Below are 27,684 nucleotides of genomic sequence, written 5' to 3' on the forward strand. Positions count from 1 at the left end.
ACTCCTTTGGGAGCCGATTAAAATCAGCTCCATTCCCCTCCATACTGTCTCCTGCGGTGCATAAGCAATGGTGAGGAGAGAAAGTTTTGGGTTTTGGCACCCCAGAACCATGTGGTTCCCTTGCACCAACCTACACTGACGTCTGTGCCTCTTTGTGTGGTGCTGGTGGCACTGATGCCAGCATAGGGGTCACACCACATCCAATGCGGCTTCATCCCCCTACCCCTTAATTTCAGGCTTCGAAATGGCAGATTCCAAGATACAAAACAGAAGGAAATACAGTTTTGAGATGGTAAACATCTCAAAGGATCTGATCCGAATATTACCTTTTTCACATGGAAGGTGTCTTCCATTTCAGGAAAGTAGATAGAGTATTATGAAAGAAAAACTGAAACTAAATCCAAGGAAGCATGATAACTCTTTTCAGAACTTACCCTAAACTTTGTGTTGTGTTATGAAAACATGTGCCTGACAGTGTAGCAACTATTTCCCTTCTGCTTATATTTCTCTTGATCCAACTAGTATATGTCAGCATATTGAATGGTTTCAAATTTGCTTGCTACTTCTGAGCATTTCGGTTTTAGGGCAGACAATGTGCATTCCAAACCACTTCTATTGGTTTCCCCCAATATTAAGTCTTTCAGAAGTTCATATCTTGATTTTGTTACTTGGCCCATGCTCAGATTTTAAGGAGAGTTTATACCTGAACTGGGCTGGATGGTTTTCATAGATTAAAATTTGTTTGTTTGCCATTTTGTGTTTTTAGTAAGTTTTAATGTTGGGTATAGTGAATTTTATGTATTTGTAAAATTGTTTTGAGGAGTCTTCATGCTGTCCTGAGCCTGACTTCAGTCAGGGAGAGCGGGATATAATTTAATAAAATTAAAATAAAATTAAAATTACAAGAGTAGAACTTTGCATAATCTTCTAAATCTGACCTTCAGCTTTATTTTTGCCAAGAGATTACAAAAGTATCACAGATAGATATTAGACTTGGGTTTCTCTTTGACATATAAAATATTCTTGTTTTACTATTATATCTTGGTCCACAGGATTAACCATCTAGTTATCTGGCATAAAAAGGACTGTGAGATATTCGGACAGAGTCTTGGTGCTATGAGAAGGGCAACTGGGATAACAATAGCTACAACTACAATGCACAAGTTATATGAACATTTTTAGCAGGCAAGCCTGCCATCAGCATGTGAGGGATTAATACATGCCTGGTAGAGATAAGCTGAAATCACTCATTGCTTGCAGATGGCTGGAAAACATCTGTTGGGGACTTGCATTAATAAATAGGAGTTGAAAGCTCATTCAGAATATATGGAGCGAATACAGAGAAACCCTATGGCCGTTTCCGCACGGGCGAAATATGACGTCGTGGAAACGGTAAAAGAACCGCCATAGCGAGAGCGTTCGCACGCGCAGCGGCGGAGGTGCGCGATGGCGCCGTGTGAAGCAGCTAAACGGCGCGAAGGCGCGCATTATTCAGCAGCTTTAAACCACTCTTTTTCCCCTGTGACGCATCGGCGCCGCTTTTCGTCTGCGAACAACCCGCCAAGGGGAGCCGTCTTCAAAATGGCGACTGCCAGACGGCCAAGCTGGGTCACCTTGTCTACACCGCACACGTTTGTCCCTGGTGCTTTCCCTGCATGGCCAAGCACCTTTCCCAGACCATGCACTGGGACTGACGGTAGATGGGAGGAAAGCACTGACAGATGGGGGGCGGGCAGGACATCAGGGCAGTCACGTTGTCCATCGCGCACTGCTGCGATGGGCATGACGCGCATCCCGGGACCTGCACGGCCGTATGAGATGCGCAGGCGCAGCGTCGCGAGGCAGCCGCTTCCGCAGCGCTTCAGTGCGAACCGTCACATTTCTGCGGGGCTGCGGACGCCCGCAGCTCCGCCTGTCTGTGTGAACGCTTTTTTTCGTATGCGTCGCAATTTGCGACGTCATCGCGTCGCTGCTTTTGGCCGTGCGGAAACGGCCTATGTCAGTGGTGGCGAACCTTTGGCACTCCAGATGTTATGGACTACAATTCCCATCAGCCCCTGACAGCATGGCCAATTGGCCATGCTGGCGAAGAGCTGATAACTGTGTAGTCCACAAGTTATCCTAGGAATATAAGGTTCGCCACTATGTGTATAGATAGGGACAAAGAGTGAGAAGCTAGTAAAGAGAGCTAATCAGGAAGTATTTTCAATCTAAATGTAGCAACTATTGCAAACTAAGCAACAGTGGGAGATCCTGTGATGTTTACAGCCCGACATGGGTGGCGGCTTGGGATGGTGCTGCTGCTTTGCTGCCCCACCACTTCCAGAGGCATTTCTGGCGGAGCAGTGTGGCAAAAAAAAAAGACCCTCCCCAGCTGCCTGAAGCCCTCCATAGGGGAAAATTGAGTCATACCACCCAAAGGCTAGTGCAGTGATGGCGAACCTTTTCGAGACCAAGTGCCCAAATTGCAACCCCAAACCCACTTGTTTATTGCAAAGTGCCGACACGGCAATTTAACCTGAATACTGAGGTTTTAGTTTAGAAAAAACCAGTTGGCTCCGAGGCATGTGTTACTTGGGAGTAAGCTTTGTGGTAGTGGGTGGCTCTGCTTTGAAGCAACCGTGCAACTCTTCCAATGGGTGAATCACTACCCTAGGAGGGTTTACCCAGAAGCAAGCCCCATGACCAGCAACTGAGCTTGCTCCCAGGTAAAGGATTGTGCTTTAGTTCTTCGCATGAAAATCAGTGGGGTTTAACAAAGCTTATCAGGGTTACCTACACTGATTCCTCAAAACTAGATCTTAGGTTTAATGCTAGCAATAATGCTAATAATCAAGCAGCCCAGGCCAGCCTAGATGTGTGTGTGTGTGTGTGGGGGGGGTGATTCTGTTTGCACATGCCCACAGAGAGGGCTCTGAGTGCCACCTCTGGCACCCGTGCCATAGGTTCACCACCACTGGGCTAGTGTGAGTCCATCTTCCCTGCTGCCAGTGTTCCCACGGCAAAAGCCCAGTGGGAGCTGACGAATGTTGGCTCCATTTCCGGGAAAGCCCCTAATGCTCCCAGTTGTGTTGACCGACATGTTAGGCTGACACAACTCTGAAAGTGGTAGCCAGAAGCAGGTCAGATGTCCTGGAGCTCCATGGTGCCCACATACCTCATTTTTTGCCTTGCTGGCCAGCATTAATACAATTTATACCAGCTGAGACAGCAAACGCATCAGCATGAGCTTATGCCACCTCCTGTGGCCATTATGCTCCCCCCCCCCCGAAATCTGGATTGAACTGTTATACTTGCTCAGAACCATGCTCTAACCATTTCCCAGGCATCATGAATATGAATGTCTAACTTTTGCAGTTCAAACAGGTTGTTTGTTTGCTGAGGGCACAGAACTTGATCACAACTATCAAGGAATGTCACTTGCAGCATGAAAAAACCTGTAAGTGATGAAGCCAGTGATGCCCCAGCAGCCTTTTCTATGGGTCCATTGTTTTCCCCAGGCAGTTTCCTGATAGATGTGATTTAACCAATTCTCTGTAATGGTGCCTCAGTTAAAATAAAGAGCTCTGTGTAAGGTAATCCTCTCAAAGATATACAAAGCGATTATCTTGCACTTGCAGTTTCAAAAACTCAATCGGCTTTTGTGCACAAAGGCTTAATTAGGCAGTAGAGAAATTGTTATATTAATTTTGTTCATTGCAAGTTTTGTGTCTTGCCCAATGCAAGCAGGTCCAATTGACTATTATTTTAAATTTTATAATGCTACTTGCTACTTTTTTTTGTCCTAGCATAGACAGTGTAGGTCAGATGGTATCTTTTGTTGGACTTGAGCTTTACACAGCACAATGATGTGTAATAACAATTTCAGGAATTTACACAGAAACCTGCAATGCAATCAAGGGGTGGGGGTGGGAAATGAAAGAAAACAGAAAGTAGAAGATGAATTGGCTGTGATACAAAGACTTACAATTGCCCAGAGGAATTTTTGACCTTTTTCTTTTGAATCGTAGACCCCCATCATGTATCATACAGTGCTTTTGAAACCCTTTCGTTTCAAAAGAGTTTTGCCTTTCAACAGGGTAATATGTATAAAACTCCCTTCAGCAGGCAAAAGTAGTTGCACAGTTCTTTGGATCTAAGTAAAAAAAAGGAAACAAACATGTGCCTTCGAAAACGGAGAATGGAGGAACACAGAAGGGGGAGAATAAACACATCAAAACTTAATCATCAGACAACTGAAGATGCCCCATCAAACCTGGCTCCTATTTGAAAGAGAAATAGCAAAACAAAGTAAAGCGGAAGATCGTAGGCAGAGTAGTACAGACAAGCAAGCCAGACTGATCGAAGTACTATTCGAGGTATGTCAGGATCCAATCAGGTCTATCTTGACCTATTTGTGCAAGGCCTTTCTTGGTGTTTCTCATCTCTCTTCAGTTCCATCTTTAGACAGATGTATGGAAGTGCACTGAACCTTTATTTTCTTGTTTCAGGTTCAAGAACCATGGAGGAGTTCATACATGAAACAGAAGTTGTAGTCCTTAATGGGAAAGTCTCCATGATAAGACTGCAAAAGCCAGAAACACAGGATTACATTTAGTCCATGGCTCTATAGGCACTCATTATGTAAGGTATGCGGGATCAACACAATTAGAACAAGCTTGCCACGATTGTATTTTCCAGTGTTTCAGATACGAAATAGCAACATGTTAGTAACAAAGATTGTTCTCTCCCTTCTGTGGATTTTTTTTTTGTTTCTGCTTTACACTGTACTTTGTGTTTTATGCAGCAGCGGGTCCGCTGTTAGTATGAAAGCCTGAATGGTGTTTGTTCTTTCTGATTAAAATATTATAGAAAACTATTCTACAATATCTTACTAACAGTTCAAAACATATCTGAATAACTTCCATTTGCAAAATCATAGATGGTGGACTGTATGGTGCCTCAGCATTCATGTGCATGAATGTATACATACGTGCACTATAGACAAAGATGCAACTACCTGCTTGCTCAGAAATTTCAATTTTAGGCTCATTCCGCACACGCAGAATAATGCACTTTCAAGCTGCTTTCAGGGCTCTTTGAAGCTGTGCGGAATGGCAAAAACAGTTGTGAAAGCAGCTTGAAAGTGCATTATTTTGCGTGTGCGGAATGAGCCTTAGAGAACCTGGAAGGGGAACTGAACCCCAATGAATGATAGTCCTAGCTATTCAAGTCAGTAACTTTTTTTCTTTAAAAAAGCATCTCTCAAATTTAAAAACAGAGGCTGATTCCGCATGGGCCAAAAACAGCAGTGTGAAAACGGTGTGAAAATGGTGTAAATGGGTTTAAAATGGTGTAAAAGGGTTTATACTGTTTTCACACCATTTTCACACCGCTGTTTTTGACCCATGCGGAATCAGCCAGAGAAAGAGAGAAGAAATACCAGTACCATATTTTCAGTAAGTTGTAACCACATGAAAATATTGCTGAAAAGTTATACAACAGTCAGTGACAGAATCAAACTGAAATTACCAGGACATGGGTCTCTGTGATTATGTCAACCTGAGGGCACACCTGACTCAAGCATTCTCACACCACACCAGCCAGTGAGTTTTCATGGAGAGACATGGATAAAAAGCAAACAAAAAAGACCCAGTAGCTAAACTCATGCTCATGCAGAAGCCTGACATAAAGTAAAGGAATCCATATGCTAGCTTCACCTCGTGCAACCTTTCTCTTCCTTCCAAGGATCTCTGGGCAGTACACTAGGTTTCCCCAGTCTCCTTTTGTATTCCTGTGCCAGAGAAATTCAGAGCCTTTTAAAAATACCTTTAACCAGACACAAGTCTGATCAACATTAGTGACCAAGCAAACTGCAATTTCTTGGGGATGTAATTGTCTCAGTTTGATTGAGTTATGCATCTGGTAAGTGCACTGGCATGGTTCAACCAAACTAAGGAATACAGTGAATCACTGTACCAGTTTATGTGAAACTGAGCATTTACACATTCATTTCAAATACAGATTTCTTATATTTTGTTCCAGTATAAAATTTTGAACTTCTACTCTAGCACAGAACGTTTTATCTTACTGAGTCTTGATGGATCTTGCAAATTAAATACCGGTACCTGATTTTTGAGTTTTAATACACAGCAGAACTATCAATTTCATTTACTTACAGAAGTCCTAGGCGATCAAGCAAAGCAGCTTGCAACCACACAGCAGCACCATTTAAACAATATCTGAATATCATAATGTTACAGGACAGGCAGAAAGTTAACAAGGCACTGAAGAAGAAATCACCTTTCAAGCTCGATCATTAAATGGAACTTCCTGGCTTTATGCCTTTTCTCTTTTATTAGGATTAACAACAACAACAACAACAACAACAACACCCCCCCCCCCTGTATAATCCTGTTTTTCAAGATTGAGGAAGCAGAAGGAACAAAAGCATGACACTGAATTTTTGAAAACGTCATAAATAGAGAGTATATAAATAATTTAAGTTGCAATGCCACTATCCTGAGAGGTTAGAATGAGTTACAGAACTCAGCAGCTTTCAAGATGCTTTGGAGAAGAGACAGGGCACAGAAGAGAATCAACAGAAAGCAAGTGGAAATGCCAAGAGGAGATCATCCTTCCCTTATACTGGAATGCAACGGTGACAGCTGGAAGCTGGATTAGTACACTAGGGCTCATTCCGCACATGCAGAATAATGCACTTTCAAACTGCTTTCAGTGCTCTTTGAAGCTGTGCGGAATGACAAAAACCACTTGCAAACAGTTGTGAAAGTGGTTTGAAAAGCTATGATATTTTGGAGTGTCTTGAGGAAGGGGCCCTAGAGACTCATTCGCACATGCAGAATAATGCGCACAAAACTGCTTTCAGTGCTCTTTGAAGCTGTCTTGGGAATAGCCAAAAAAAGGCTCCACCACAAACAGTTGTGAAAGTGGTTTTGTAGCATTATTTTGGAGTGTCTTGAAGGGGCCTAGAACAGAAAACACATTGTTCCTTGTTTACAATATCTTCTTGAAACAAAGTTATATAAGGTTAATAGAAGGACTTTGCCTACTAACTGCTTGGGGTTGGCTTGACTTAAGTGTCTGTCCAGTTAAAATGTGAAAAAATGTAATTTTCCTCATTTATTCAATTGCATTGTACTTCCCAAGTAAAGAAGTTTACAATAAAAATAATACCAATAAGTGACTGGTTCTACAGTTTCCTTAAACTTTCAATCAAACCACAAAATCATGATAATCATAATGCAACAGAGATGCATAATGCAACAGAGAAGCATTGTCTGCTGGCAAAAGCCTAGCAGACTGTTGATTCTGTTCTTACGGAGCAATAGCCCTGCTAAAACAACTGCCTTAACTTACCTCCTGAAAATCAGTTGGCCAGATTAGCTACCACTGGGATGATCTTAGACTTACTTGCTGTAACTCAGATGGTGCCCAATATATGACCTTCTATTCAGTGGTGGGATTCAAATAATTTAACAACAGGTTCCGGTGTTGGGAATTCAAATGATCTAACTACTGATTGTTTACAAATACCATTTTAACAACCGGTTCTGCTGATGTGGTGGGAACCTGCTGAATCCCACCACTGCTTCTATTACAGTACAGAAGGGTGGTGAATATACATGACCTAGTGTTCTTTTAGATAGATCCTATGAAACACATAGCAGTAACGCTAAATTGCAGGTTTACCATTTGGGTAACCCAATCTGTGAGGGCGGAAGGGTGAATGGGCTCTTGGAGCTGGTGTGGGGCTGTGACAGCGTGTTTGATTACCCTGTTGGAGTAGGTGGCACCTATGCTGGGGGCATTCCCAGGGATGGAGTTGACTGTAGTCAGCTTCTGCTGGGCTTTGGAGCAAGAAACACCCCTGGCACAGGCTAGGACATGCCAACTGAAAGGGTCACGTAAGTCCATTTAGCCCTTTGGAGGGCATTCAGGCTGCCAGGGTGTTTCTGGAGCTTGCTGCCTTCCCAAGCCCTCAGGAGGTGGCTTTGTATCAGAGCTGTCCTCAGCCACTGGAGTCCTATGGATTGGACTGCTAATGATGAAATAGTATTTTTGTATAGTGGGCACATGGTTTTCCATAGTTACACTGTGACAGACTTTACATATTCTGAGTCCCTCTTGTCCTATGTTTATCTAGATACAGTTATACAGTTGGAGACTGCTTGTGGGTTTTATTTTTTTTGTTAACTCCCAGTTTTTATTTGTTCTTATTGCTGTTTTATGTGCATTTGTTCAAAGTTTTAATTCTTTCTTTTGACAGTGACACTGACATTACTCTTTTTCTTTCATCCCTTAAAAAATCACCAACTTGACATTCTGCCATTCAACATTTGTTTTCTTTTCATACAACCCTTCATCTTTTGCCATCAGCTCCAACAGTATACATTGTCTAACTGCACTCCTATACCTTCTGTCTTCAATCACAGGGAGAACACACTCAAAATGGAGGAATGCCAGATCAGGTCGACAGTATTCCATCACCTCAGTTTGACCTCCTTGAAGATCAGCTGCTCATAAAGATTTGATTTATTCCTGCTATAGGAGAAAGTGTCTAAAAACATATCTATCAAGGTTGGCTTTTGTACATCTCACTGTTAATAAGGAATATATGACTGCTTTGTGATTCCACCTCAAAAACACTATTTTACTAAGAGCAAAAATATTTTGAAGGATTTAAATTTTAATAACTGCTTCTTAACACTTGGATCTCAGCAACTAGCAAACAAGAAGATTCCATTTTTAAAAGAATTTTAAAACTGGATGCACTGGTATCTTGTTCTGTCCTAGTTTACAATGGCCAACAGCAGGCATGCTTTCAGTTTACAAAACCTCTCCAATGAGTGACAGTTCTAGCCAACCTTCCTGAAATCACTTTTGTCTCTTAAAATAACTAGTGTTGAAACTAAGATTTTGTGTCATCATATAGATGGATTAAAAATCATTGTTCATGTCTCCAGGCTCTCTCACAACTACAGCTGCTAGCTAAATGAGACTGGAAAGTAAAGAGATATGGTGTTATATGCAGTGGTGATCAAGTTATCTGAGGGACAATGCAGATTGACTTCAGTTTGTATGCACAGGTGTGCAATGCACAGGTGTGCAATGTATGCACAGGTGGGTAATGCACAGGCATTACCAAAATGGGCTACCCAAATGGCTCACAGGCATTAAAGCAAGCAGGTTTCAACTTAGTAAAGTGACTGAGCTTCCCAGTGTCATGGAGACGCTTGCAATACACAAAAATTTCCCTGCTGCTGGAAGCCTCCACTGTACTTAATAAACTGTCCCAGGCCCAGGCTGCCAATGTAATGTTGGCACAGTGGTTGGGAGGGAGCCAACTATGCCAGTGGCAGCCATGAGAGTGCAAGGACACTGGCACCACATCTGGCACCATGTCCTGCCACTGGAGAGGGCTGCAGCTACCGCACGCCAGCAGATTCATTTCTCTGCTGGGGTAAGTGCTCTGGGGAGTGCAAATATGCCGAGGCGACCACGTGCCACTCCCACCAGCAGATTAACCCCCCACTTTGGAAAATGAATCTGTACTTGGACTATTGTAGGTTTTCTAGGCTATGTGGCTGGGTTTTTGCTCCTAACATTTCACTGGCATCTATGTGTGGCATCTTCAGAGGCATATCACAGTGAGACTGTGCCACAAAGAGAAACAATACAAATCTGGACTTTATTACTCTAGTTTTGCAGTGCTGCATATAGAGTTGCCCAACTTTGCAGAATTGGAACACGTGAAAGAAAAAACTTTGGCTAATGCAGGGCCGTTCCATAATTAAAGAAGAGTCAGTCTATGTACCAAATCATCTGTGTGCTGCTAGCACAGAATTACTGTATCAAGCTATTCAAAAAGCATTAGAGTCAAAGAAGCAAGCACATGAAATAGCAGGAGAAAAAAAATCCAGAATAACCACAGAAAAGCCTACAAACCTTCTCTGTATTGTTTCAATCCTTATACTTAATTGACTAAGGGATGGAATGTCACAACAGCTGGGCAAGTGAGTCCTGTATGCCAAATGGTGGGAAGCTGGGCAGTGGAGCAGTGCCCCACTGGCTCCAGCACCACACTCCCTATTTCTCCACCCACCCTCGCCAAACCCCCAAACATCAAGTTGGGGGGTGGAACATGGGGGACCAGCTGCCATTCCTGTCAGACCCTGCACAAGCCTTCCCCTCCTGCCCACTCCCATCTCCAAAGACCAAGTCCATTGTGAGGGAAAATGCTTGTTCACCCTCTCCCTTTTCAAACACCCTTTGCTTTCCCCCCTGCAATGGGTTTTACTGCTAGTTTTTGTAATGTGCCACCCAATTTCCATGGTACTTGATGCTTTATAAATTAATTTGTATATGCAATTTGGCATTAAATATTTGTTGATGTTGCTAGAACTCTAATTTTATTGTTGCTCAGTAGTATTTCTGGAAGGGAATATTATGATTCACCATTAATATAACAAGTTATAACCTTTCACTGAATTCTCAGGAAGTCTTACGGGATTATCTGAAAAACAGGGATTAGGAGATGAATTTGAACCTTATTTTGGATTTAATTATGGTAGGGTGTTAGGTGCATAGCCTTTTACCGGACTAAAGTCAATCCACCTCCTTCTAATAAATTAGTATAAAATAATCTAAGGCTCATTCTGCACATGCAGAATAATGCACTTTCAAACTGCTTTCAGTGCTCTTTGAAGCTGTGCCGAATAGCAAAATCCACTTGCAAACAGTTGTGAAAGTGGTTTGAAAACACATTATTGTGTGTGTGTGTGTGGAAGGGGCCTAAGAGTCTGCATTGCTACCTAAGTTAACATGGTATAAAAGAGCCAAAGTTTATTTTTAAAACAGCAAATTTATTGAAAAATGTTTTTAATATACAGGAGCAGCACATTGCAAGACAATGTGCAGCCACAGATTTTTTAAAGAATGTTTTTTTTAAAATGGCTCTCCTTAAAAGGGGAGGATTTTTAGTGTATAAACCTTACATAATTTAAGGATTTGGGGTTTTATAGTTTGTATTGATTTCCTTGATGTAACTGTTTCTCCCCTTAACAGAAATGCTGTTTAAGTGCTGATGTATTGTAAGTTTCATTACGTATTATTATGTGGCAGTGGAAATTGCTGTCCAGTTACAATTGACTAATGGACCTCATAAGGTTTTCAAGGCAAGAGAGGTTCAAAGGTGGTTTTCCATTGTCTGCTTTCACATGGGCTGAGAGTTGTTCTGAGAAACCTGTGACTGGCTCAAGGTTACCCAGCAGGCTTCATATGAAGGAATGGGGGAAAAAAATCCCAATTCTCTAGATTACAGTCCACCACTCTTAACCACTACACCAGGCTGGCTCTCAACATACTATTGTGCTTTTTGTCTTTTTTGATTAAATGTTTCCTTGCTTGTAACTGCATGGGTTATTCTGTTGAAATGCAAGATGAAAAACATCCTTGAGGCACATGCCCAGGCTGTGATCTGATGAGCTTTGACATACCCCTCTGGTTTTTGGCCTGCTGTAACATAGTAGCATGAAATGCATTGCTACACCCATCCTAAAGCATTTTTGAAAATGATGACAATGCCAAGAAAATTTTCCTTATGTGATGCAAAAAGCCAAGGTGGGTTTTCTAAGGACTTCAGACTGCTTGAGTTACCACTCCAGAAAAAACCATGGGATTTGGCATGAAAGCAGAAAATAAATCTAATCACAGGAAAGACAACACTATCTGCCAGGAAAAGGAAAAATGGAATAAAAACAAGACCTTTGCTAAGGTGGCTGAAAGGACAGGAACAAGCAATGAAAAAATCCCATAGCTCTTAAAACTTAGTAATGAAGTTGCTAATATGCTATGAGGTGATATGGCCAATATTGCATGTTGGCTGTATAGAAGATTTTAATGGATAGAAGCAGGGTTCATTTTATCCTGATTTTCCCCTTCTGTGAACTTTGACTTCTCCCTCTTCATCCCCCTATCCCCCCCAGCCACGCCCCCACCACCGCCCACTTACCTGGCTGCTGCACCCCTCCTTTTCCAAGTTGGGCTGGAGGGAAGGCAAGGGAAGGTAGTGGCTGCAGATTGGCCTGAAGGGACTGCACACCTGGGCTGTCTGGGCGTTATGATTAAAGAGGACTTGACCTGGGGCGTACAGACTGCCGCGGTGGTTAAGAAAGCCCAGCAAAGACTGTACTTTCTGAGACTTTTAAGGAAGCAACAACTAGATGGAAAACTTCTGGTGTCCTTTTACCGCTGTGCTATAGAGAGTGTCCTAACCTACTGCATCTGTGTATGGTTCTCCAGTTGCACAGTGGTGAATAGGAAGGCGCTCCAAAGGGTGATCACTACTGCACAAAGGATTATCGGCTGCCCTCTTCCCTCCTTGGAAGAAATCTATAATTCCCGAAGCCTAAATAAAGCCCAAAATATTCTGAGGAACCCGTCTCATCCAGCACACTCTCTTTTTAAACTGTTACCATCTGGCAGACGATACAGGGCCCTCAGAACTAGGACAAAGAGGCTTAGAGACAGCTTCTATTCTAGAGCTGTGGCTATGCTAAACTCCGCTGCTTCATATTGATGTATTTGAGGCTGTGTAGGGATGGGTGGAGGAAGGGGAAAGTGAGGATGATGTATGAGTCTGAAATTGTGTGCATCGAGGAATGCTGCTGTAAATTTCGTTGTGCGTGCACAATGACAATAAAATGCTTATGCTTATGCTTATGCTGGAGGCTGGAGCCCTGCTGGAGGTTGCCCAGGCCTCCCAGCCATTGCTCTAGCCCAGGGGTCGGGAACGTGCGGCTCTCGAGCCGCATGCGGCTCTTTTGTTCTTGTTCTATGGCTCCTTGGGACCCTAGCGGCTAGCGGCTAGCCGCTCAACACGAGGGGGCCAGGGAGAGAGGTGGCCGCGCGTCCCCAGCGTGGCCAACGCCGAGCCCCACAACTGGCTCCTGGGGCAGTGCCCGGTTGTGCAGAAGGAAGGGAGGGGGAAGACACCACTCCCTCAGCATGCCGCCGAGGGGGCGGGCAGAAAAAGAGAGGTTCCTGGCAGGTCTGCTCCGCGCTCCGGAGCTCTAGCCGAGGGGAGGCGAGGCAGCAAAGGTAGGGGTGGGCAGGCTGGCAGGCGGAGACGCCTCGGCCCAGCCTCGTCCTTCACATGGCAAAGTGCTGCTGCCGCCGCCACCGCCGCTTCTGGGGCACCTCCCTCTCCTCCACCACCAGCCCACCCCTCAGCTACCTGGCGGTACTCCAGATCGAAGAGGGGAGGGGGCCAGAGCAGGGAGAAGAAGCCAGCCAAGCAGGCAACCTCCAGCCCCTGTGCACGCGCGCCCGGCGGGAAGGGAAAGAGGCCGGCCGGCACCCGCTGTTTCCTCCGCAGGTCCCCCTCCCCCCGCAGAAGCCCCACTGGCCGCAGCAGGAGGCGCAGGCAGCCCCTATCCCTGCTCAGCCCTTCCCGCCGACCTCCCAGCAAGGACTGACGAGTGCGCCTCGGGATCACTTGCAGGGCTCCAAGCAATGTGGGTTGAGGAGAGAGAAAGGAGGTGCCGCATCTGAGAGACAGCCCGAGGCAATGCTTGCAGCCCTGCGGGTGCCTCGAGAAGAAGTGTGGAAGAAGTGTGGAGCTATGGGGGGGGGGGCTTTCGACCAAGCTCCGCGGCGTCTGCCCTTGTTGGGCTCCGCGGGGCTCTTCGACACGCTCCAAAGCCCCGACATGCAGCAAGCTGCACTACAGTTCCCCCACCTGTGGCAGCACTGCTCAGCATCCTGACAGCCCAAGCCATGTCTCTCCCCTCGCAAGGGGCCTCGCCACTGATGCGTCCTCGGAGCCCAGTCGCTTGTCCCCACCCACTCCCTTGCGGCTCCAAGTGTTTTCTTATCTGTGGAAAATGGACCCAAATGGCTCTTTGGATCTTAAAGGTTCCCGACCCCTGCTCTAGCCTAAGGAGGCCACCGCAGCATGGTTGGAGGCAGGAAGTCCCCCCCACCCCCCCACCCGGAGGCTTACGCTCAGCAGCTTGCCGGCCCAAAGGTTATTTCTGGGGTCCCAGAGAAGCAGCATTTTCAGGGGGCATTTTGGGTTGCTGTGGAGAAGGCAAGGACACTATTCTCCCCACACATAAATTCCTTCTGTCTATGGAAATTTCCTTTTGATCCAAGTCACTGTATATTACATAAGTGTGTAGCAAACTGTTATGGCTGCACTTATTGGAAAAGGGAAAGAAAAATAAAATGGTCAATATTGTAATGCCCCTGTGTGGATCTATAGTGTGACCTCATTTAGAATACTGAGTACCATTCTGGCTTTTGCAGTATCTCACAAATGATGCCTCAGAATTGGAGAAAAAGAAGGAGGTAAGCCAGTAGAGGCTGGCAGTGTAACCCTTGCACTGTGGAATAGCATCCCTATGCAGAAAGGCTGAAGACTCTAGGGATTTTCAGTTTTTTTAAAAAAACAAATGGGAATATGACAGGAGTTGTAAAATTATGCACAATGTAGAAATGTGGTATTTTTCTCCTTCCTTCATAATATAAAAATTTGGAGGCACCCAATAAAGTTGATGGGAAATATTCAAACAAGTCAAAGAAATTACTTAATTATTCAAGGAATAATAGAAGAATAGGCGGCTTGAATAGGATATGTACTTTAATGGCTACTAGCCATGATGGCTGAAGGAAACCACCACTTCCAGACAAAGGTACTTTCTGAATACTAGTTCTAAGAGTCAGCACTGGGGAAAGCTTTAGCCTCTGTGCCATATATGCTGGTCTTCCAGGGCAACTGGTTGACTGCAATGCTAAATAGGAGATTGGACTGGATGGACAACTGGTCTGGTCTAGCAGGACACTTCCAATCCAAAAATTGGGAGTGAAAAACCCAGCTCAGAAGGTATGCTCAGAGAAGACAGAATAATTTTATTTTAGCAAATCACTGTCTTATGGTAAAACAGCTGGTATGAGCATGAATGTACTTCTCTGGAGCCTTGGCTTGCAAGGTGGCAGACGACATCACAAGGAGAGATGACTGAACTTATCTTTGAAGTTAATCTAGTTGGTGGTTAAAAATGTTCATCTGAGTGCTCAGAAATCAAAGGATCTTCTCTTTGAAGCTTTGCAATGCTTTGAATCAAAATGACCCAGTCCCTGTTACAACCTGCTGTGCATGGGGGAAAAACACCTTGATTTGTAGAAAGTTGGCAAAGAGAATAGTTTAACTGCCCTTCTTGTGGTGGCTCTTTTGCTATGTTGCTTTTTAAATATTTTTTTAAATGGACAGTGATCTCACCCCAGAGTTAATGTATAAAAGTGTGTTCCTCAGCAGATATTTGTCTCTGATTATTCTGCTTTATGTGGCTCTGATGGTGTCCTATGCTTTGCCAGAAGATTTCTGAAGGAATTGATGGGTGAAATAACTGTGATTTGTTTTGTCACATCCCTTTAATTATTGTTTCACTTATGATCAGTGTTTACCTCTCCTCAATGCATATTACACTATCTACAGTAGTATCTTGCAATTTCTGAATTATGTTGTATATCACAAAAAATCTGTTTCTATTTGCAGGAGGTTACAACTGACATCCTACAGAACTGACTGATAAAAACAAGTAAATCTGGAGACTCTGGAAAAAAAAAGGCAGAAGAGCAGGTTAAAACGTTCCAAACGGCTGCTGTACAGGAACTCTTGTGTGTCATGGGCAGACATGTTTTGATGACAGAACTTAGTGAAGCATTTACAACAGGGGTGTCAAACATGCAGCCTAGGGGCCAGATTTGGCCCCTTGAGAGGACTTATCAGGCCTGTAAGCCAGCTGAGGCAACCCTCTGCTCCCGATCTGACCTGGCAAACCTACTGAGGTAGCCCCCCCCCATGCTGATCTGGGCTAACAAGCTGAACTGAGATAGTCACCCTCCCTCCCACCCCCCAGTGCTGACCATTTCCCCTAGTGCTGATCTGGGCTGTTGAGGCTGTTGCAGGATCACCAGCCAGGGCAGCCACCACTCCCTTGGGCCCAGCCTGACCAAGTCACATTTATGTCATATCCATCCCTCATAATAAATGAGTTTGACACCCCTGATTTAGAGGCAAAGCTGCTTCACAAATTCCAAGCTACATATATTTACTCTGGCCCTTTCCGCACGGAGGCGGAAGGGCTTGGGTTGGCATTTCTGACGTCGACCTGACGACGCTGGGACCGTCCGCATGGACGGTCCCAGAAAGAACCGGGAAGACGGCGCCGCTGGGCACCGTCGCCATGTCGACTCACCTGCTCTCCGGCCCTCCAGCTTGTTGCCAGGGCCTGGGGACATGCCTCCCCTGCCCTGCGCACCTGCTTCCGTGTCGCAGAGCAGGGGGGTGTGTCCCCAGGCCCCGGCGACGCGCCGGAGGGCCGGAGAGCAGGTGAGTGAAGGCAGGGAGTGGGGGGGGGAAAGCACTGGGAAGCTCCTGCCGTTCGCACAGCAGCGGCTTCCAGCCGGCGTTTTCAGAAAAGTGCGCTTCCCAGCGCACTCTGAAAACGCCGGCTTCCCTTCCAGGAGGGAAATGGCCTACTGCTTGGCTGCTGCGCCTCCTGTGCGAATGGCGGCCTGGGGACGGCGTTTTTGCTGTCCCCAGGCTGCCATATTCCGCCCGTGCGGAAACGGCCTCTGTTGCGGATGCATCCATTGCTACTAACATTTGAAAATCAATGACCAGCCACAACTCCCTGCAACATGGAGTTATTTCGGGATTGATGGTCTTCATGTGTAATGCATTGAAACACTTTCATAGATGGGAAGCTCTACTAAGTGTCAACTTTTAGTTCAGATTTTGCATTTGAACCAAGTAGGTTTCCAGGAGATCATTGATCTGAAACATTTTAAAATATAATTCTTGTTACAGTCTAGTCCTATACACCAAGGAGATCTATGGTTCTAGCACCAGAGTCCACTCCAGAATTAGCATAGTATCTGCCATTCTCAAGAGAGAAGTCATATCAGGTCTTTAATATTGTTTTGAACAGGATATAACACTGCTTATTTCTACAGGCTTGGCCAAAAGTGACAGAGTTGTCCTCTTTCCTCCACTTCTCAACTTTCTTTATCAAGGCTTGATTCCTGAGTCTTTTAGGTACCATCTTACATTTCACTCAACCTTAAACTAATCTAAATTGGTGCATAAATTTATTTTACTTTATTAGTGTGCTACAATTTTGCCTATACAGGGGATGCAGAAGCTTAGCCACTGAAAAATTTTCAGTTCCCAACAGTGGTTTGTAGCCCTCAAATCAGACAAAACAACAAACTTTGTTCTCTTGCCTATGAACACAGATTCCAAACTAGGAAAAAACATGGACTGAAATCCTGATTTTGTATGCAAGAAAAGAATCTTTGCTTTCACGCAACTCAGGTATCATGACAAACTAGTTTTTAAGACCCAGGAAGTTTTCAGCACCTGAGTTGTTGCAACAGAAGAAGTTCATATGTCTGAATGCAGCCTCTGTTTGCGGGAGGGGATTGGGGGGTGGGTTGGCTTGGGAAGGCATCCTGTAACCAGTAAGGTTTCTGTGGATTCCCCTTACCCATGTCGTTGGCCTTTGCTGCCTATCCCCAGCATCAGTAGCATCTTACAACCTACATTTTCCAAACTTTGTCATAAAATGACATCTATGCTGGAAAAATCAGCTTTTAGAAAATGTAATGTAAAATATAGAATGAGTTCTTGAATTTGTGCTATTTATTTATTGGAATTTCAGTCACAGCCCCAGGTAAAATACTCAAAATATACAGCCCTAACCAATCTATCACATCATTCTTTGGGATCTCAAACATAACAACCATAATGCCATATCAGTCCCTCAGCACCTTTACAGTCTCGCTGCATATCTCCTACTCACTTTCCCAAAGATCCACTCTGATGGCTCTAGTGCAAGAGACATTTCTATCCGATGCCTCACTGAGACCAATCCCTGCTTTCCATGGTTATTGTTAACAGGTGAAATTATACCTCCAGTCACTTGCGACCTTCCTTATTAGGGAGGAAAAATCAGTGCTTTATATCTCCTTAATAACTGTGATAAGTGAGAAGCTACATGCTAGGTAAACAACAAAAAGTATTATTCCCTCTCCTTCACGATTAAACTGTTCCAAGTTCTGTTACTGAAGCATTAACTCCATTAGATAATACTGAAAGGAAAAGTGGATAAGCATAAAATCTTCTGCAAATAGAAGCATTTTTCATCTATAATGCATAAGATTAGTTGGACTGAAGATACGGTTAATGAACTTTTAGTTCAAGTAACTGCAACAGAACTGCTGTAAAATAGCTCATCTGATTAATGTTTTAACTGGCCAGTGTTTATTTCTAAACATCTGATGCATACCCATTTGACAAGATTAGCATGCCTTATCCTTATGCTAAAGCAACAATGTCATATTTCTGTAGACATTTTCTGCAGCTTTATATTATAGCACAAGGCAAAGTAAATCAGTACAATCTAGGAAAAAGACAGTTAATAAAAGGTGATTTAAACCAAAACCAGAATGCTTTACCAAAACATCTTTAACTGTATAGTGAAATCTTCAATGTAATAAGCTCTCCAAGGCAGATTCTGAAGTCCTCAACTGAGTTTTGCAAAAACTAACAAGCTCTTCTCTTAACCATAAGTACAAATAGCAACACAAGTCTCCAGCAAGACAAACTTTAGTTCCAATTCTCAAAGCCTTGAACCAACAGCAGCAACAATAAGACATTCCCTGAATATTTTATTTATTTATTTATTTATTAAACTTAATATACCGCCCTATCCCCAAAGGGCTCAGGGCGGTGAACAACAGAAAATCAAACAGAAAACATAAAATCTTAAAACAGGTACATTCTAAAATGGGGCCCACGAGTCCCATATACCACCCTCTTCCAAAATTTGAGGATGCGTCCCAGTGATGTTAGGATATAAGATGTAGTAGAGGTTTTGGTGAAGTGCTAAATATAAAGCATCCCCCGAAAGTAAGACATAGCAAAGTTTTTGTTTGGAAGCATGCTTGTCCACCAGAGCATGCAGCTGTGGAGTGGAAAAATAAGACATCCCCTGAAAATAAGACATAGCGCATCTTTGGGATCAAAAATTAATATAAAACCCTGTCTTATTTTCGGGGAAACAGGGTATGTCAACATACAAATCAGTGTATAGAAGTACTTGTGTTGAACATTTGAAGCTGCCATAGGATAACCTCACATCCTGTAGTTCCTGTCAACCAGACGTCCACTGGGAGTTCCGTGCTGGGAACAATTTCCAGGAGTATGTATGCAGGTCTGACACAGATCAGGATCACAGGGAGAACAGACATACATGAAACTGCCTTGGAGAGTTGCTGTATGCTGCACTGCGTAAACCTATGTGCAACCTATCCTTATATATTACATAAATGTATTCAGAAGGCAAACAGCAGCTCAGCAGGATTGTTTTTGGCCAGGAACATGGTGCAGGGAAGATGCTTAAGTTTCCTTTCCCCATCGTCCTGATCCAAATCAGATCACTGTCAGAGAATTAAACTGCAAGTATAAAACTTCCCAGCACATCTGGTCAACAAGAACACAATGGGTGGAAAGACCAAGAGGAAAATGTAATAATGTACTGTTAGGTCATGAGTTCAACTAAGCCCATGCTGCCTTCTCTGACTGGCAGCAGTACTCCAGGGTCTGGAACAGAAATATTTGATTGACCTACTACAGCAGATGCTATTAAAATGAGATGCCAGGACATGAAACTTTGAGCACCCCATAGTCTACCAATATGTTCTGAATATCTCCACTATTTATATATTACTAATAGGTTTCAATAATGAGAACTTAGAGGGTTCTCATGATTAATGGGTTTCAGATCTACACTTCAACAGTGATCTGTAAAGACCCCTATAAAGGTGCTACAAAGAAAAAAAGCAACTACAATTTTTCTTCTTATGGTTGATGAACATCTGCAAGACTGGTATATTTAGGCTCTCTTCACATTATCTGGATTTTTGTAAGTCTTAGAAATTCTATATTGACATGTCTGCCCCAATAACATTTTGAAACTGAACAATAAACAAATTCCTGTGCAGTAAACTGGAGGCAATAGTGGTTGTTCTAAGTATAAACCTACTTTTTGCTGTAATTACATAGAAAGGAGCAAGAGGGTCTAATCTTGACAGCAAGATAGTTGTTCATGGTTGATTTAGTATGGAACTCCTCAGTTTGTCTACCAGGTCACTTTTTAATCACAATCAGGTTCCAATACCAAAAGTCAGCTTGACAGGAAAAACAGCTCTCTATGGTCCCTTCCGCACATGCAGAATAATGCACTTTCAGTCCACTCTCACAATTGTTTGCAAGTGGATTTTGCTATTTCGCATAGCTGCAAAGTGGATTGAAAGTGCATTATTCTACATGTGGAGAAGGGGCCTATGAGAAGGGGACTCAGAATGCTAAACCATGAAAAGGGAAGGCTCTGAACTCCACATCAACACTGACATTAAAATCAAATTACCTAACTGCACTTGCAATATGCGTTGGATCCAACTAATTTTAACATGTTGATAAAAGGAGAAGTCAGTCCCCATTGAGCACCCAAAAAGCCATGCTCGGGATCATGGGACCAGCATGGATAAGAGCCATACAGGACAGGGGTAGTAGATATGGGAAATTAGAATTAAGAGATTGAATTAAGACACTGGATGGATTGTGGCAGAGCTGAGTTTAGAAAGAAAAATCTGCCATCGTTAAATTTAATGTGGCACTTAGTTTTTCAGTGATTAATATTAAATATCAGAGAAATGGACTTAGCCCATGGAATCGGAATAGAATGCAGTTTAGTGACGTGTCCCTACAGGCGGAAATGAGAGCACAGCAGGCTATGTTGGCAAGGCAAAAGCAGATTACCAGACAAGGGTTGCTAATTCTATATTGTACACTCTTATTTCCAGGATAACTTTCTAGACTATGGCCCAGCCTCTGATCATGAGGTTCCTTACTATGGACACTCTTACCTTCCTAACTCTCTGAGGCAGGCTAACCACTCTCTGATTGGGCTAGTCAGATTTCCCACTTTTTTTCAAGGACTGAGCTGTTTTAGATGGCAGTATAAAGTGATTTACAGCACTATAGCTCAACCCTGTAACTTCTCCGAAAGTGAAAGAAGTCCATTATTTTCTTTTGGCAGATTCCTTTTCCAAGACATCAAAGCATTCTGAGGCAGGTTCAACAAACAGAATTGACATTTATTTAACAGAATAGATGGGAAAAGAGAAAGATGGCTGGAAAGCAGTCAGGAAAAATATATATACAACCTTAGCTTAATCTTTCATTTCTTCCAGGTGTACAGTACAAAGTCTAGGAGAAACTGAAGCCCTAGCATTGGTACAGAGGGGGAATATTCTAAGATGAGAAGAAATTGATTGATGGTCCCTGTGAAGTCACTTCAGGCCAGAGACTGGTCGGTTATCGAGAGAAGGATGGGATTGTTGTTGGTTGATGTCCTCCCGTGGGTCTTCATAGCTGATTTTTCTCCATAGCACTGAAAATAATACTGAAAATGTTTTTTTACGTTGTTCAGAACATGATCAGCAAGTCATACCAGCACACACATTTAGGATCAAAGGGTTTTTACGACACTTTGTATGTGGGCTAAAAGTGATGCAACATGGGAGGTGAAAGCTTGGGGGAACAGGACAATGTGAGGTTTACATTTAAAATTTGAATTTTAGAAAGAGAAAGTGACCTCTCTGGACAGGGAGAATTTGGAAGAACTGATGTTGTACCTGGATGATTTAACTCATGTTTTACCTGGATGGATGTATCATACAATATGGTGTTTCATCCCCACTGAGTTCCCTTTGTTCCCCAAATTCTACCCACCCCAGGCATCATCCCCAAATCAAATGTGACTGTCCCATACCACAGTTGGCAGCTCTCATTCTGGCAGATGGTTTCCCAGCATTTCAGCCAGACTTCAAATGTACTATTTCAGCCAGACTTCAAATATACTATCTGATGCTGTAGATGGAACCAACAGTAACACACACTCTGTAATTAAGCAGTTGTCTGTCAGATCCTCTGGGATCACAGCAGAAAATGTACCTATATTTTCAGATGTGCATTGTGTTGCTAATTAGTATTTGGGCAACTATGAAAATGTAACCTTATAAGCCTAAAAGTAAATGCTACCCAAACATTCAACCTCTGGCTATTGATATTTTAGCCTTGCATTTTCTTGTACAAAATTATTTTGTCTACTTGCTGCCCCCTTCATCTTAAAAAAAATTCTCATTTTAGGGGCGTTTTCCCACTTACCTTCTGCCCCGCGCTACTGTAGGCAAGTCGCGCGGGGTCCCTTGGCACTCCCCACAACAGGGGCGGTGACAACGCAGCCACCCCGACGCTGCTGCTGTTTCGCCCCCTCAGCGTGCGTCATTCCTGGTGCTCTTCCAAACAGCGCCTTTTGATGAGGAAGCCCAGGTGTGCTCCAGAAATGACACGCGCTGAGAGTAGCGCGCGGCATAGGGGGCTATGAAGTAAGTGGGGAAACGCCCTAGGATAGCCTGCAAAACTGAGCTTTCTTTTTTGCTATAATTTAATTATTTGCCAATTCTGCCAGGACCTAGAAAACTCTAAAAAAAATGAAGCTTACCTTGTTTAATGTGATCCTCTCCAAATCCCTTTCTCAATCAGTAAGAGTATCCTTATACATTGTCCAGGCCTTAAGTCAAATATTTGCATTTAAATTCCCTGGAATTTTCAGGCTAGAAGAAGCTTTAAAATATTATCTAGTGTATTTTGTAAGCAGAGATAATGATACATAAACCATCCTTGACATATGATTTCTCTAGTTTGTTTTTAGTAGCTTCCAGTAATGGGTCTTCTACAGTACTCCAAAGTAATTTATGGTCTTACTTCAGACTTACAGTTTAATAGAAAGATCCACATTTCCTATTAAAGTGCAAACCTGAAGTGGGGCCATAAAATAGCATCATGTTTATTGCTGACCAGTTACTGCAGGTCATATCGGCTTCAAATTAAAGTTAAAAAGGACCCTTCCTGCTGTCAGCCAGGGGCTCAGAAATAGAAACATTCATGTACTTTGTATGTTGATTCTGTTTTAGAAATGAAATTCTTTTCATTTTCATGTTGATTCTTTTTTTTAGAAATGAAATGATCTTGCATGCAATGGGTGTGTAAAACCTAAAGGCTGAATCTTCCAAAGTAAGGTCTCCTTCATAATTTACTGCAGCCATGTAACAGCTTCTTCCTTTGCTACCACAGTAAAAGCTGGAAGTCCGGAACAAAATGAAAAGGCCAGCAGCGAACACCCTCACCTCTCAGCGCTTGCCTGGCCTGTAGTAGAAAATGCAGCACAAGAGTTTCACTGCTTGGAAACATTCCCTGGGCCACTATTGACTGATTGATTGGTTTCCCACTGTTATGTGCTATTTCCCAACCCAGTTGTTTTTTCCATCTGAAGCAGCCTCCAGCATATCAGAATGAAAGCAATCAAATTATATTAAAATCAGCAAAAACCATTAAAACAACAGTCTAGCCATATAAATGAATATACTACGAATGGTTTAAAATAAGCAGAACACCACAGAACTCATAAATAAGAAGGCTATATATTAACTGAGGCATCCTTTATGTACTGGTTGTTGACCATAGTAAATTATGATGATGAGGCACACTTTGTACTTCCAAAGAAGAAATCCCTGGCCAGTTTGAGCACAGAGGTTCTGTCATTACTTATAAATGATATCACAACCTCCCTAAAGTCACTAGGAACACAGGCTGCTGATTCAGCTACCATAGGAATTGTGAACTCCTTCACTGCATCAGATGCCTCATAATATAAGCAACCCTCTGTTGGTGAAAGGTATTAATAACACTGAGGTATCCCATCGAGGCAGAGAATCTGTAGCCCTTAGGGGAATCACTAGACTGCATTCCCAGAGACTATGAAAAAGCAATGCCATATGTTCTGGAGTCACAGAACCGGATGCTGGTTCCCAGAGTGGCAAGTCTGCAACAGCAAAGGTGATACGTGTCACTTTACAGCCTTTGGGATTCAGTTTACTGAGCAGGCTTGGACACACACTCAAAAAAACAGTGCACATTGTGCAGAGTATAACTGGTACAGATCCATCCTCCAGCCTGCAGCCTATCCCAGACCCCTGCTGGATCACATGCTATATGCACAATAAATGAAAATAAGGAAACAGTTGGGCAGTTTGGAAAACCTTAAATGTAGCTCCTGTGTGAAAATAATAATTTTTCACTATTATGTGAATTTGTTTGATTGATAAGTGCACCCTGGGAGTGAGAAGATAGCATAGAAAATGTATGTATTTTATGTCTTACAGCACCCTCTAAGCTTCTGAGGTTTGAAGATGGCACTGTTGCAGGTTTAAAGAGAATTATCACAGATTACACTCTAACCTTTTCTCTAGATTACATGAAAATATCTTATCATGCAGTATTTAATTTTCCCAACTCTCATTCTGTAATGGAAAATCAAAGTAAAACTCGTGCCAACAACTGCTGTGACATTAATTAAATCTGACACTAACCTGGCACCCGGGATCAGACTTTTTTCTTTTCAGTTGGATAGCTGTTGGTTTAAATATGTTGTAATCCCCAACAATAACAAGAAAAAATGTATTAACTAGCATGCACTGTTCACATCTCTATCACACATTGCGGACCTTAACTAAACACTCATCATCTGTTAATTAGAATTATAGGGCAATTTCTCATATCCTTGGTATCAGGATTAAACCTCGCTGCTGAAAAGGACCTCATATTCACAGGCAGGTAGCACTTAGCTGGCTGGATAGCTGTTCCAAGTAGACTGGTCATTTAAAAAAAACACAACTAGACAATTGACTCTGCAGTAAGTACTTATAATTTATATGACATCATTGGGTGACAAATCCAGAGGGACGGAACACACACAAAAACACTGCCTAGGGCACAAAGAGGGTGCCCTGGTGGTTTGCTGTGCACTATGACAAGACTAATCCCCTTGGATACATTCAAGTAGAACTATCCTCTGGTCATTTTCACCAGATGGCCATTCACCATTTCCTTGCAGATGGCTAGCTCACTATAATTTTCCAAAAAGAAGGATATGTGCGTAATCAACAAGCATAATTTCCCCCATGATCCGTTACTGACATTCAAGTGAGAGGTAATGCATCTTTGCTGTGACTTATCACTTTAGCTTCCCATTTCCTATATTATTTTCATAACTGCTTGTGTGTTACAACCTTTCTTTAACCTATCTGGACAGAAGTCCAGTTCTATTGGTAGCTCGTTGCATATTGTCACTATATCTATTCCATCTCCATTCTCACCAGGGCTATTTTTTCTTTCAGAAACTTTTTGCTGAATTGGTGCCATTGGAATTATGCTGAAAATTTAAACCCATTCATTAAAAAAAACAGTTTCCTAGCTTGACAATTCTACCACCCCTTCAAAGATTTGGGGGGGGGGGGCAGGAGAAAGGAATTAATACACTTAAAAGCTCCTAGAACTTTATTAGTTAACTGCTATGCTCAATATTCTAACCAGTTCTCAGATGGCATGTAAATATGCCTATGTTAAAGTAGCGGATAAGACATTCTCATTTTACAGAAGCGTGAATTATATTCCTTAAACTAAAAAATTAGCAGTAATTTTTCTTGGAAAAAGTCTCAGCAATAAAACAAAATGTGTCAACACTATAGTTATATTGAATTACTTGGATAAAGCTGTAAATCATTTTTTTCAAACTATGTAAACGGAACAGGAGTTCACACCTTACCTTGTATACAGGATGCATTTAATTAAGGTAGTATAATACAGCTGTCATATTGTTTGTTCCTCAGTTGGAAAGAATATATTATATTTTTTAAAATGGCTGTTATTAAAGGATGTAAGTAGCATCATCCAAGTTCCACACAGAGCTATATTTAAGTGACCACTTTTGTTAGAAATGGTAGTCCATTGTTTAAAGGGAAAGCAAGGATGGAATAAGCCAGGGGTGGGCAACTATGGCCCTCCAGATGTTCATGGACTACAATTCCCATCAGCCCCTGCCAGAATAGCCAATTGGCCATGCTGGCAGGGGCTGATGGAAAGTATGATCCCTGGCGCAGCTCTGGAGGCCATGAATTACCAGAACATAAAACTTATAAACTGTTTTGAATGTGCTGCTATGCATAAAATAGTGGGGAGGGGGTTCACCGGTTTATAGTTAGTTAGTTAGTTAGTTAGTTAGTTAGTTAGTTAGTTAGTTAGTTAGTTAGTTAGTTAGTTAGTTAGTTAGTTAGTTAGTTTATTCAATTTCTATACCGCCCGATCCCCGGAGGGCTCCTTGTCCTTAGTTGCATCTTGTCCTAAAAAAAGCCCTAACAGAAAGGTATATGCGGTTTCCAGGTGGTCTTCTAGTCAGATTTACTGGTCAGACATCATATGCTATACTGGCCACACACACATGTACCTCAGATGCTGTAAAACCATTTCAATGTCTTTGATGGGACAGAACAGGATTAATTTTAAATGGAAATGTATGGCTATGCTCTGTGAGACCAATTCTAATTTCCAGCATGTATATACTGAACAGTAATAGCAAATCATTTTATTTTGCAATACATGTCTCAAAACTGCCATTTTGCCAAAGATGGTATAATGACAGCAAATATGCCCAGGTATTCATAATAAACTTTTAAATAAAAATCTGGAAAGAGATATCTGGATTTTTTTCTCAACCATGCTGTGCTTAAGTGAATGGGACAACTAAAGTAAACTTATGACAACATAATAAACCAAATTTTTCCATCGTGTAAATAAAGAAAAACTGCAAAACAACTGTCATCCTAAGCAATGAGAGAGAGATTTTTTGAAAAAGAAATTATCAGAACATAAAATTCATACACGAATAAAGAACTTTATGTGTGCAACCTTTCCAAAACACTGGGATCATAGTTTTAAGGGATTTTTTTTATTGGTGTGCAGCTCTTCCAAAACCCTGGGATCATAGTTTTAAGGGATTTTTTTCCCAAAAAATGTAGAATGCTCTCACAATCAAGTCCTGGATTTGTTAAAAAGATAACTGCTGTATCTTCTGAGTCTTCCAGCTTGATCCACAAGTTGCTGTGCAAGCAAATAGATGCTTAAGATGGGCTGCCATACCGCTGCACAAGCATGGCACAAATGAACCAAGAAGGAATATGATTCAGATATACCGGTAACTGGTATGCAAGTAAAACCGTGAGAAGAATTCTTTTTTTTAAAAAAAAAAAATCTAATAAGAAACTGAACATGATCACTGTCTTGCAAACTTATCTCGGGTGCTTCCTTTTCTCCAACCAAAGACAAATGAGGAAATAATTACTTTATAAAGCACAATCCATCTCAAGGCAGAAAAAAGCAACCCCTAGAAGCTTACAGTATATGTCACTAATATGTTAATTCTTGGTCTGAGGGGGAATTTCAAGCAGTTGTGCATGGCTCCTAGATTTATTAGAGAGTATCTACTAAACTAGTCTGAGATCAGCACCCAGGTGACCAAAATATGGAATACGTTGCTTTGGGAGCTATGCCTGTCTATCTGAAGTTGATTATATCTATATTAGAACAGAAGAAATTGAGCATTAATTTTTTTCCAACAGCGACAAGCCAGATGTTACTGATAATACTAGCAAATA

The 27,684-nt window shown here is 42.5% G+C and overlaps 1 protein-coding gene across 1 annotated transcript in view; it reads right to left on the reverse strand.

The window, feature by feature from the left end:
- The window catches only part of NMNAT3 (nicotinamide nucleotide adenylyltransferase 3), a 168,357-nt gene that overhangs the window by 3,512 nt on the left and 137,161 nt on the right, over nucleotides 1-27,684 (reverse strand). The window contains 5 exon segments of the mRNA XM_048506913.1: nucleotides 3,438-3,518; nucleotides 3,521-3,564; nucleotides 5,042-5,054; nucleotides 5,710-5,730; nucleotides 17,867-18,001. Of these exon segments, the coding sequence (XP_048362870.1) occupies nucleotides 3,438-3,518; nucleotides 3,521-3,564; nucleotides 5,042-5,054; nucleotides 5,710-5,730; nucleotides 17,867-18,001 (294 nt within the window).

The sequence above is a fragment of the Sphaerodactylus townsendi genome, linkage group LG08, assembly GCF_021028975.2.
Source record: "Sphaerodactylus townsendi isolate TG3544 linkage group LG08, MPM_Stown_v2.3, whole genome shotgun sequence".
Taxonomy (NCBI): Eukaryota; Metazoa; Chordata; class Lepidosauria; order Squamata; family Sphaerodactylidae; genus Sphaerodactylus; species Sphaerodactylus townsendi.